Source organism: Zeus faber, assembly GCF_960531495.2.
Source record: "Zeus faber genome assembly, chromosome: 18".
NCBI classification, from domain to species: Eukaryota; Metazoa; Chordata; class Actinopteri; order Zeiformes; family Zeidae; genus Zeus; species Zeus faber.
In genome coordinates, this window is record NC_137210.1 from 25,262,042 (window position 1) to 25,275,422 (window position 13,381).

Consider the following 13,381-nt stretch of genomic DNA (forward strand, 5'->3'; position numbering starts at 1 on the left):
GAGTTGGCTCGGGGAAGGTGTGTGGTGCTGGGCCCGGGCCTTTCCTCCCGCTCGGCCGCTAATTGGCCCTCAGCGCCCGCCCACGGGTCGCCGGTGCAGCAGCGTAGCCGCAGGGCAGCGGTGTTTCCTGACAGCCGGGAGGATGACGGGAGACAAGGACGGCTGACAGCTGCTGGTTAATGCGTGTCATTCCAAACAATCAGATGGCACAGCATGCGAGTGGATGACGGCTGTCGGGGGAGATTTGGTCTGTTTCACATAACAACCCGCAGCCCCGCGCGCCGAGCTCTCAAAACACCGCACAATATCTTTTTCGTTCCATTATTTTATTGCAATTCTTTCCCGTCTTCGTGACGTACATTTTGCCTAATTTGTTTGGGTCAATTAGTGCTGCACTTAATTTGCATGCACAAAATGCACTCGTGTCTCCCCTTGCTATGGTTGGTGGTTATAAATTGTTAGGCACCCCTCCAGTCAAGCCGTGCTACGGGAGAGTGTGAAATGCATTAACAATCTCCCATTTGACCGTCTCAGCCTCAAATCATTGAACGAGGTTTAAACGATTGCCCCGTCGGGCGGCGTTGAGGCACAGCCAGAAGCTGCAGCAGAGTGGTACGTTTCTCGGAGGCAAAGCGGTGTGAGCGTTATAACTTTAACTGCGACCTAGAAGTCTTTCTCAGCCTTTTGTCTTCATGTCTTCTGCATTTGCACCAGAAACCATTGAACACACACGTTTCCTCTTTATTTTTTTTAACATATTCTTTAATATATCTTAAAAAAAAAAAAAAAAAGGATATACAATCTTAGAAAGAAAAGGTTGAAGAAAAGAAGAAATTAGCATTAAAGCCGCTCCCGCCGCCCGAAGACACAGCTAGTTCAGAGACCGAGACCGCCCCCCTCCCCCCAAAAAAAACAAAAAATAAAAACACAGGTAACTGCAAAAGCAATGGACGTAGACTAGATCACGGATAAAACCCGAAATGACCAAAGACAGATTCCACGAGTTGTTTTCGTTGCCGTGTCTCCATCAGCGCTCGCGCACAGAAATCACTTTATAACGTTAAGCGACGGAATAACATCTCGGCGACAAAAGCGGCAATTACTCAACATGGACGGCTTTGCGTCGATCGGTGTTTGCAGTGATCCCTAAAGTAAACAAATAATCACACACACACACGCCGCACAGAAAGCTACTCAGTTATACTTCCTGTCCTTCAGCAGTTTCCTGTATTTTGTGTTTTTTTATCTAATTTCTTTTCACTGTAACGAAGCTGATCTTCACATCGAGTTGTTGGCGAGACACAGAGCATGCGGACACACACACACACACACGGCACAAAGTCCAAAGCTACTTTAATTTGGGCGATGTGAGCGTCTTCTTGCGTTTTCTTTTGTTCCCCCTCAGGAAAGCCACGTTAAAATTGTGAGTTGTTTTTGTTCGATTTTGTGTTTATTAATATTATCACACCATGACGCATACGGGTCAAAAAATAAAAATAAAATATGTTAACGTTCCCAAACACTTCCGCTACAGAGGACAGATGTGTGCACATGCTAGATAATTTGCCTTCAGACCTGCACACACACACACACACACACACACACACACACACACACACACACACACACACACACACACACACACACACACACACACACACACACACACACACACACACACACACACACACACACACACACCTATCCCAATAAATCATCAAATGGACAATAAACATGTGAGCAAATAAAAATTGATTACACGCAGACCGTGAGCTTACACACACACACACAGTATTTTGCTCAGAAAGCAGATTTCTTCGCCATGACATCGAGATATGTAAGTAGACAGATTTTTTTGCAATTCTGATTTACACATGGAATAATAATAATAATAATAATAATAATAAAAAAGCTTCACATTAGACATTTTGATTTGTGTTCATGCACACATACACATTCACATTCACAGGGCCCGATTCAGTGTGTGTGTGTGTGTGTTTGTGGGATGACAGTGAAGGAGGGCGAGCCAGAGAGAGAGAGAGAGCGAGAGCCTTGAAAGAGTGGTTACTAACATTTTGGCTGTAAATAAGTTGCTTTCTCTCTCACTTCTCTCCTCCCTCTCTGTCTGTCTCTCCCCACCTCTCCTCCTCCCCCCTCCTCTTCTCTGTCTCTCTTTCTCGCCGATCAAAAAAGTGATTTTTTTTTTGTCGACCTTTTTTAGTTTGTAATGTTAAAATGAAAAAGGAAAGGAAATAACCACTGAGCTGGTTTTGCATTTAAATGGTAAAAACATCACCTTACAGCGTGTGTGTGTGTGTGTGTGTGTGTGTGTGTGTGTGTGAATGATTGAATGTGTGCGTGTCTCTGTGTGTGTGTGTGTGTGTGTGTGTAACGGACCCAGGTCATTGGTCATTCAAGTGCTGTCTCATGGGGTCGGGCGGGGTGCAGGGCAACGACGGAGTGTGTGTGTGTGTGTGTGTGTGTGTGTGTGTGTGTGTGTGTGTGTGTGTGTGTGTGTGTGTGTGTGTGTGTGTGTGTGTGTGTGTGTTCCACGGATTCTGCATCTTGAGCAACACGTACTTGGCAGGCACTGGAAAGTGAAGAAACACGAACAGACAGATTCAGTCTTTCCCGATGCCTTTCGGACTTTTTTTTTTTTTTTTTTTTTTTTTTTAATATATATTTTGGGTTCAGATCCCTCCCTCGTCGCTGTGGGGGAGCCTCGTCGTCGCTGCACGTAGTTACCATGGTGACCACGACTCATCCAATCAGGACAATTAAAGCATAAATTTCTTCCTCTTCTTCTGTTTCACACATAGTTTTTTTTTTTTTTTTTTAACGCCCTCTCTTCTATCCACGTTTGTTTTCCGGCGGCAGGTACATTTAATGCAGCCAGGTCGAGGGGGCCAGGGGCCAGGGGCCAGGGGCCAGGGGCAGGACTGGTCCAGGAGACAGGGAAGGGGGCGGGGTCAGAGGCAAGGCAGAGCTGATGGATCGGTCGGTTGGTGCAGGCCGAGGAAGGGAGCGCGACGCCTCCATCCTTCTATCATCTGGCGTAGTGCTTGATGTAATCCTGAACCTTGTTCCGGAAATCCTCCTGGAGGGAGGGAGGGAGGGAGAGAAAAGAAAACAGATGTGATGAGGGAAAAAGAGGAGATTTAGTTTGTCACTTTCAAGGGCAGAGTTTCTTCCACCGCGTGCATTTACATGTACGAGGAAAATACGGACAATTAAAGCAAAAAAAAAAAAAAAGCTTAACTGTCCGAGAAAAGAAATAATAATAAAAAATAAAATAGAATAAAAAGTGAAGTTTAAATATGATAAAAAAGAAAATTGCCAAATAGTTGAAAAACCCCCAGAGATAGTGAAATATATAAAAACATACAGAATATACAAATGTGATTCTCTGAGACTACAATTAAAGTGGTAATCCATAAGATTATTTTGTTAAAAAAAATCAGGTACTTGATGTATTTCTTTTTAGCTGGCGGGCATTAGGGGGGGGGGGTTGTCCCGTTCATTTAACCATTGCTGGTTCAACCCACTCTTAATGTATTGCTGTTACAATGTTGGTGGTGGGGTCTGCAATTCCCACCAAGAATGCAGATCGGAAATCCACAAAAAGTGAAAGGCAGCCACACTGCAGATGGTTGTTGTTAGGAAAACCGTTGATATGGATGAACATTCACAAAATAATAACCCAAAAATATCCACCGCCACCCCGAGTGACCAAGGGTAAAACAAAAACAACGGAAAAAAGAAAGAAAGTGACATCGTGGAGTGAAGACGAGGGTCAACCCTGATGTTGGGGAAAAGAAACAACAAAAAAACAAAACGTTGAGGTTTCCAATGGAACTCTGGGGCTTGAAGTGAAATCCACCAAACACAGACGATGTGATGGATTACAACCTTAATGTGGAAAGTACGATGTGATGTCACCGCTTTTAGAGCTTTTGAGCCTTTAGTCGGTTTTTCTCAGAGTTTCGTGTTCAAGTTCAAGTTCAAGAGATTATTTGTCACATACATACACATACGGTTCTGATCCAACAGGGATTTGGGGATTTTACCGCTGCATGTTAATTGGAAGTGAAGTCATCATTTTTTTTTCATTTTCTGTCTTATTGTTTTGTTTATTTTATTGTTTACTTCTTGATTTTATTGTACACTGCAAATGTATCCCTCTTCTAGTTTAGTGTTCGGGTTCATGTACATTGACTATTTTTCTCGTTTTTTTTTAGGTTCTTTTCCTTGTTTTGTGTTACTTTTACATAAGTTGTTTTGTTTATATTTATTGTTTATCATCAGTTTTTTGTATACTGCCGTAATCTTATTTGACTTTACTGTTCATTGTATATTTATCACACATTTTCGGTCTCTAGTGAACTTCCAGGTTTATTGTGTATCGCCATTTTCTTTTCTCTATTTTTACTCTATTTCTTGATTATTATCATTTCCTATTGTGATGTGAGGTGCGACGACACTGGATTTTCTTTCTGGGGATGAATTGAGTACCCACCGATCTATCTATCTATCTATTTTTATTATATTTTTAATCCATAAAATTAAAAAGTAATAAAAATGTAAGGTGTAAAAAATACAGCATGACATCATACCGTTTCATATTCATAGGTTTTCCAGACATTTCTGTCAAGGCAAACGATAAAACTCTCCATTAGTCACCAGGTGTCGCCTGAGGGAGGTTCTCTACTGTCTAATTTCCAGGATTAATCAATATCTTTTCTCCGTCAAACTGCTCCCGGGTCGTGAAGGTGTGCTATAAATTTAAGGTTAATTGATTTTCGGGAGTGATGTGGGAGCAGGACGGTGCCAACACCGCGAGACGCAGAAAAAACAGTTTCACAAATCCTGGTTCCAGCAAGAGCATCCGCAGATGATCATTTCAAAGACTTGATATAAGATGGATTCACACTCATTTATACATCCAGCGAGCCTAAAATACTGAAAGAAAATGTTCAATCTGAATATAAAGCAGCTGTACATGGTGTGAAATAGGAGATTTAATGTGGATGTGTGGAGGAACTTATAAAATAATAAAATAATAATAATAATAATAAATATTGTTATTGCTGCATTGTTGGGTCTAGGTTAGTTGCGTTAGTTATGAATTACAGTTGAGTTCCCATAGAACGCAGTATTACTTTCTACCAACACAAGCTACAATTTCCGAGTTCCCATGGAACGCAGCATTAATTCGTATCAACACGAGTTACAATTTTCAGAGTTCCCATGGAACGCAGCATTAGTTCGTACCAACACGAGTTACAATCTTCAGAGTTCCCATGGAACGCAGCATTACTTCCTACCAACACAAGTTACAATTTTCAGAGTTCCCATGGAAATCAGCATTACTTCCTACCAACACAAGTTACAATTTTCAGAGTTTCCATGGAACGCAGTATGGGCTCCTTCTCGTCTTGACGCAGATCCTGCGTCAAGAGACACGTGACAAGTGTAATATTAATACACTTTCAATAAACAGTGAACAGCGAGCCAGGAGGGGGCGTGGCTTCAGGGCTCTGTGACTGAGTCACAAAGACTGTCTTTCCCGGTGTGGGACTTTAACCGGCAGTTTCATTGGCCATGGTGGAACACTGGACTAAATCATTGACATTTTGTTAAACTGTGCCATTAAAATGTCTTTGTTAGTCTTACATTTTGAAAGGACCTGTATGAGTATATAACAAATTGAATGATGATGTCACAAAGCGCCCCGCTCCACCATCGTAGCCGGCTCCACCAGCGGATTCCACGCTCCGTGAAGCTAGATACGCGGCCGTGAATCTGGTCGGGCTCGACTCATTGCAAGGTAAAAACTCGGGTGTTTTGTTTTCAGGCGCAGCGAGGTGCATCGGATGTGTCACCCCAGTTCCATACTTCCTTTGTCCCCCTCCATCCCGTTCTTCTACAATGTCCCCCTGGGCTCTGACCCCAGCTCCTCATGAGCTCCCAGACGTCCTCCCTCCCTCCCTCAACCCTTTCAACTCTTCATCTCCTGTCCATCACCCGTCAACGCTGATCCCTCTCCATACATTTCTTCCCTCCCCTTGTTCTGATCCGTCAAGATCCACTTCTCGCCGTCGTTTCTCCACCTCCTCCTCTTTGTCTCTTACCTACTGTCCCTCGAGCCCTCGCATCTCTCTTCCCTCCGCCCCACCTCCCCCCGGGGGGCTGCTCTTTCAGTCCTCACTTCGTCTCATCCCTCCCTCCCCCCTTGCCGTCATCTCCGTCCATCACAGGAGCTCGTTTCTTCCCGGCGCCTTCACGTTCCGGCTCTCCCACAGGTCAAGGAGCTCAGCGGAGAGAAGCCGTCTGGCCTCGTCTCCCCTGTGGAGGGCTGAGGGGAGGCTGACGAGGCCGACTTGCAAAGGTCACGTCACGTCCCAGTGTCACTCGAGGTCCTTCTGGTCTCCGCTCCTCCTGTTGGTCTTGCAGACAGTATTTATATCTGCCTCCCTGTGGGAGGCGGGAGCTGCTCTGGGGACTCCAGTGGCTCAAATGTCGTTTTGGTTTCTGTGCCATTAGGAAAACAAAAAGTGGCTCCTTCGATGACCCGCTCATAACCCATTTATAAATGGCTCCTTATAACCCATTTATACTTTTCTTTGTCGTGATGAGGTTTTTTCTGACAGGTCCATTTCCACAAATGTAGAAAACAAAAAGGAATATAGTCAAACAGTATCCATAACACCAACAGTAAGAAGGCCCATTTATAATATCATAGCATACATAAGTGCTTTAAAAACAGGTACATATCCATAAAATTAAATGCTAAATGCAAGATTACCATAGTAAAAACATTAGCCATCAGACTAACAATAAATGGGCCTGTTCACTATCAAAAACAATTGATTGTTTTGACTGACAAACTGACTGAGCGATCTGATGCTGCGTTCAGAGGGAACTCGGAAAAGTGTAACTCGGATGTGAGCGAACTGATGCAGCGTTCAATGGGATCTCGGAAAACTAACTCTGGCGTGGCAACCTCTTGCGAGCCATAAAATTTTTCAAATGGGCCGTATCCGACCCGCGGGCAGGTAGCTGAATAGGCCTGCCTTACACCACCCAGTCTGCTAAAGGAATACACCTTACACCATCAAGTATGCCGTTTGAATACACCTTATATCACCCAGTCTGTGAACAGAGCACACCTTACAGCATCCAGTATGCTCTTGGAATACATCTTACACCATTCAATCTGCTAATGGAATATACCTTACACCGTCCAGTCTATTGTTGGAATTCACCTTACAGCATCCAGTATGCTCTTGGAATACATCCAGCATTCACCCTTATATCAAACGTTGTCCTCAGCGTTAGCTACTAAATCCTCTTTCCCCTGGTTTCGCTGCTTCCGTCCTCCATTGTTCGCCATTACCTTCAAAACCTTCTCCCTAGTCACCCTGCCTCTTCATACACCCTCTTCTTCCTCTCCTCCTCTCCCTCCCATTCCCTTTCCTCTGCTCTCCCTTGGGGGCCCAGGCCAATAAATCTAATCCTACTCCACATGTCATGCTATGCAACATGAACTTTCACATCCGAGACTCCCACTGACATCAGGGCTTTTATTTATACCAGAGCTCCAGTCCGTCTGTCACGCACTAAATTCCTGGGGGTTCATGTGTAGTCACTAGGGCATGAAGTATAACGAGCGAGAGAGAGAGAGAGAGAGAGAGAGAGGGAGGATTTGGAAATGGAAGCACTCTAAAAGGTTGCCAACACACACAACTCAACAAAAAAATCAACAAACAGTGACTTTACTGGTGATGACAACAGCTGTAATAACTGCACACAGAGGGCCAATGGGTTCCAGTTTGTGTAGCTTGGGGACTTTTCCTCTCATTACTTTTAGCCTTGGGGAGGTTACAACACATTAACCATGCACATAAGCACGTAAACAGGCAAATAAGCAAATTGACTAACCCACACACACACACACACACACACACACACACACACACACACACACACACACACACACACACACACACACACACACACACACACACACACACACACACACACACACACCCCTTCAGCCCAACTGTACACAGGAGGTAAAGGCTGAATTATCTGCTTTACTTCAAAAAAACTAAAAATGAAAACTAAGCATAACAGTCATACTCCTTACTCCATGGTCACAAGATAGAATGTAGAGGGTGTTTGTCAAGATAAAAGCAATATATTTGTATGCAACTGATTTTTATTCATAAAAGATAATTTAATAATAAAGCGTGGCTCTGCAGACGCGGTTTGTGTCAACAAAAATACATTTCAAGTACTATCATTTATACTTTTTTGATTTGCAGTGCCTTGAAAGCGATGTATGCATTCATGGATGTACTGTATTTATGCTACTATCGGCTGTGGCACCTTTGGTTGCCCTGATGAAGGACAACACAGTAGTTTTGGTTTAAACGTTGAGGTGGAGTTTTTCCAAAGCGCTTCCAGAGAAGTGTATACACTTGGACGCCATCTCAGTAACGTGGCAGAGAGTCTCCTTTAACTTTGTATACAGAGACATCACAAACTTAAGTTGGTGGCGCCATGTTCAGTGTTTACAATTCTGTCTTTTCTGTCCTTGACAATAATCTTTCTAATATAAAATTGTATAGTAATCAAAATAGGCATCCCCCCCCCCATCCTTTTTTTTTTTTTTTTTTTAATGATATTTAACCACCTTTGCAGAACAGGGAGGTTTTTCTTCTCAGAGCCCGACTTTCATTCTCAGGTGGTTTCCACTGCATCTGGAATCTCGTCACCTGAGGAGCCTCAAAGGCTGTAATTCTAGGGCCGTAGGCAGCCTTGGATAAGCACCCTGCTCGGAGGGAAAGACATCAGTGATAATTAGCCTGAGGGAGAGAGGACAGGTAGAGGGGAAGAACATCACGTTCACAAAAAGCTGTTACGGGTCCTTTCAAGTGAAGCTTTTAAGGGAGCCGTCTGTCAGCCTGCCAGGATGATGTAGGTTTCACGTTCAGGTCAAATTATTTCGGGGGAGTAATGTCGCCTCCTTTGAGATTATATATATGGTAATTATATGTATGGTGAAGTCCATGTCAAGGTTCTACGCTCCATATGCTGCTACTATTAAAGTGGGCCTCCATTTTCAGCAAGTTAATGGTCTCTGGGATCCCGAAAACATGTTCGAAAGTTGTTTAGCTGAAAACCAGAATACCACTCTAATTATGCATTCGAACCATTCTAACATGGGTCCAATCCGCCCTGTCTGAAAACGGGCTGTTTCCGTGGGAGGAGCCACCCTCCCAAGGCTCCTAGTTCTGTTAGCCAATGGGGTTTGAGCATGGCTTCCGGCTTCCGTGGTATTTACTCCGCAACTTCCACTGATTTCACCTCATCAGTCCACCAACATCTGAACACATTTGAGACGAGGAATAATCAATCCAGCTCCAGCTCCGTATCCAACTCATATTAGATCTACCAGGCCTCATTCAAAAGTTTGTTCCGACTTTCAGCGCGGTGTCTGGAGCAGCGGCGAGCTTGGAGCACCGTTGGATGCGGTGGGGGCTTGGAGCTTTTTTGTTTCATTCAATTATGGAAACAAAAAATAAAACAACTACATCTACTGTTTTGTTTGGAGAACACACACACACACACACACACACACACACACACACACACACACACACACACACACACACACACACACACACACACACACACACACACACACACACACACACACACACACACACACACACACACACACAGAGAGAGAGAGAGAGAGAGAGAGAGAGAGAGAGAGAGAGAGAGAGAAAGAAAAACACAGAATTATTATTTTTAAATATTTACATTGCTGGTCTCTGCAGCCAGCAGGGAACTTCCCATGATTATCTCTTAGCTTCGATGCTAGCTGGTCCGGTCGTGCTCCATCCGTGGGTGGAGTTACTCAGATGGAGGGCGATTAAATTAAGAATGCCTCTCAGTGCTACAGAAAGTAGGACCCAGCGACAAAGCTGAACGGCTTGTTTCGTGAGATATTTCAAGATTCAAGATTTTTATTTGTCACACGCATACAGGTAAGCAGTGAAATGCAAGTGGCAGTGCCTGCAGAGATTGTGCACATTTTTAGCAGCAATAAAAAATCCCAATATAATTATGTATAAAATAAAGAGTGTAAAAATATAAATATCATAGAAATGTGGCCTGTACAAACAAAAAAGAAAAAATATTCTGTGCAAAAATAGGTAAAAGTCAAAAGTCGAGTCAGTACATCCAAAGAAAGTGTGTAGGTGTGTAGTGTGCCCATTATAATGACAGTGTCAGTGTGTGGGTGTGTGTGTGTTTTCTGAAATATGACAGCACACAAAAAAATGACTGGGTTGTCTTATTTCACAGTGTGTGTGTGTGTTAGTAGAACCATCAGAGACACAAACATATGTGCACAAGCACTGAAAAGTGAGTTTTGCATAATGCTTTAATGCCTGCAGCGGTGCAGAAGTAGTTGATTATAGTGGTCAACAATTTTGTTCAGCTACCGTTTCCTTCACCAAGGATTGTTTTTTTTAGAAAGCAAAGTCAGTGTTTTTGATAAACAGCTAGGACAATTTGGCTTGGCTGTTGCTATGTAAATTCATCTTCCTGTAATCGTGTCTGTCCACACATCTGTTCTGTTAGAAGCCTTGTTGGCTTTCTGTTCCATGCAACTGCAAAAAATGGAAAGCATTTCCATTACAAACAAACGAGACACTCCATGCATTTAACAGAAGGGCAGAGGCAGAGTGTATGTACAGTAGTGTATCGGGTGCAGCGCATGGAAGAGAACAGCACCCATCACTATATTATGCAAAACTCACGTTTTCAGCGCTTTTGCACATACATTTGGGTCTCCGATGGGCCTACTAACATGCAAACTGTGAAATAAGACAACCTAGTCAGTTTTTTGCGATCTATCTGTTTCAGAATGTCCTAAAACGAGCCGTTCAGCTTTGCTGTCATAATGTACTTCATCGCAGCAATGTATGTCACTGCAATGGAATTAGAACTGCCCTCCATCTGAGTAACTCCACCTCAGCGACTGGAGCATGACCGGAGCATGAAAATTTTAAATTACTGTCGGCCTTGTTGGTTTGATATCAGCGAAGATTCAGTAACTTGATTGCTTATTTATTGCGCCAAATTTGTTCAGAAACAGATTTTAGTGAACTGATAAGGTCAAATTAGTGAAAGTTTACCCAGTAAATAAAACAAAAACCTGTAAGCCATGCTCAAAAGCCTTTGGCTCACAGAACTAGTGGCCTTGGAAGGGTGGCTCCTCTTTTTGGGACCTCGGAGACCATATACACCAACAGCCACAGCATTGAAACCAGTGACAGGTGACGTGAATAACATTGATCATCTGGTTCCAATGGCACCTGTCAAGGGGTGGGATATATTAGGCAGCAAGTGAAGAGTCAGTTGTTGAAGTTGATGTGTTGAAGCAGCGTAAGGATCTGTGCCACTTTGACAAGGTGACACATTGTGATGCTCGTCGACTGGGTCAGAGCATCTCCAAAACCACAGGTCTTGTGGGGTGTTGGTTAGTACCTACTAAAAGTGGGCCTCTTTCAGCAGGATAATGCACCCTGCCACACTGCAAAAAATGTTCAGGAATGGTTTGAGGAACATGACATAGAGTTCAAGGTGTTGACTTGGCTTCTAAATTCCCCAGATCTCAATCTGATGGATCATCTGTGGGATGTTTTGGAGCAACAAGTCTGATCCATGGGGGCCCCACCTCACAACCTCCAGGACTTAAAGGATCTGCTGCTGACGTCTTGGTGCCAGATACCACAGGACACCTTCACAGGTCTTGTGGAGCCCATGCCTCCACGGGTCACAACTCTTCTTGTTCTCGTGTATCATCCTCAGATGTCCAACTCAGTGTCTTGCGGCCACGCCCTCATCTCTGGTCCCACTTGGAAGAGGCCGATCTCTGATGGTGGTTTGTGCAGAGGACAGGTGGTAATTATGTGTTCGGCAGTCTGCTCTGGCTGGCCACATTCACATGCTGTGCTGTCTGCCAAGTCCCATTTCTTCAAAGATGTCTTGAAGCGGCCAACTCCGGTTCGCATGCGGTTCAGCAGGGTCCATTGCCGGCGTGGTAGATGTTCTCCTTCAACACCATCTCCTGGGTCCTGAATGCATACCATGATGCCACCAGCCATGCACTAGTTGACAAGTCCTCCGGGATGGAACGGAGCATCTGTTGTGCCGCCTTGTTGTAGGGGTGGCGGGACTTGAGTCTGTGTGGAGGCGCTGATTTAACGGTTGTGTCATGCAGGATATGCCAGCTGTGTGTCTGGGCCTCTCGTCGAAGTCCGGCCGGGGCAATTTCTGAAAGGACTGGCAGGTAGGACACAGGGGTAGGCTTCAGGCAGCCGGTTATTGTCCAGAGACAGCTGTTGATCACGGTGTCAACCTTTTTGACATGTCACAGCTGTTTTGGCGGCACAAGGGGGAGCTACACAATATTTATATATATATTAATTATACAATGGTTTTAATGTTGTGGCTGATCAGTGTATTAACTTGGTGAAGAGGAGCATAATAGGCCCACTTTAAACGCGACCCAATTAGAACGCCTCACACAAACAAAAGCAAGGGCAGAAACAGTTGACAGTAAAATGTTGGCTGAAATGCAATATGAGGACTCAATGAAGGTGTCCCATGGAAACTTTGCGAATCACAAAAAGTCCAATTAAAAGATGGAATATGGCAGCGCTATTTCATTTGAATTGATTGGACAAGCTATACAAGGTTTTCCACCCACATTAGAAAGCAATAATGAAGGATGGAATAACCCCTCCACCCCTACTCCCCCATAAAAACAAAAAAATACTTTCTATTAAGCTCATTTCTGTAATGCATTAGCCTCACACAAATTCACAAGATATAATTAAAAACGATCACCTTGTACTTTTTTCAAAAAAAGGGCAAAACAAAACTCGACAAAACTCACACCACTTAAAAAATGTCTGAGGCTGCAGTCTTGCACTTTGGTACTTAATTTGTTTGAAGAGTCAGCAAACTTTGCAGTTTGTCAAAAAATACTTTTTGTTTTTTTCTCTTTTTAAGACCGTAGCAAACACTCTCTTGACTCCGTAACTGCTCTTTTCCATCCATGCAAGGCAATTACCTCCACCCTCACCCAGTCATGTGTACAGGCAGGGGATGGCAATGCAAATTAAAACCCTGTGGGCGGAAGCATCTACTTTATAATCCCACGAGGGTGAAAGACCGTGCAGGTAAAGAGCGGGCAGGCAACAAGCGGAGAGGAGAGAGGGCAGAGGGACGGGAGCTAGAGACCAGGGTGAAAAGGGGGAACAGGGAGGGCAAGGGGAGGCAGGAGAAAGACACGTGG

General features: G+C 44.0%; 1 protein-coding gene across 1 annotated transcript in view; it reads right to left on the reverse strand.

Annotated features, from left to right (window-relative positions):
* Positions 1-560: 560 nt before the first annotated feature.
* The window catches only part of ube2f (ubiquitin-conjugating enzyme E2F (putative)), a 69,079-nt gene continuing 56,258 nt past the window's right edge, over positions 561-13,381 (reverse strand). The window contains exon 10 of the mRNA XM_080019701.1: positions 561-3,097. Coding sequence (XP_079875827.1) covers positions 3,047-3,097 — 51 coding nt within the window. The 3' untranslated portion in view covers positions 561-3,046. The remainder of the gene's footprint in view (positions 3,098-13,381) is intronic.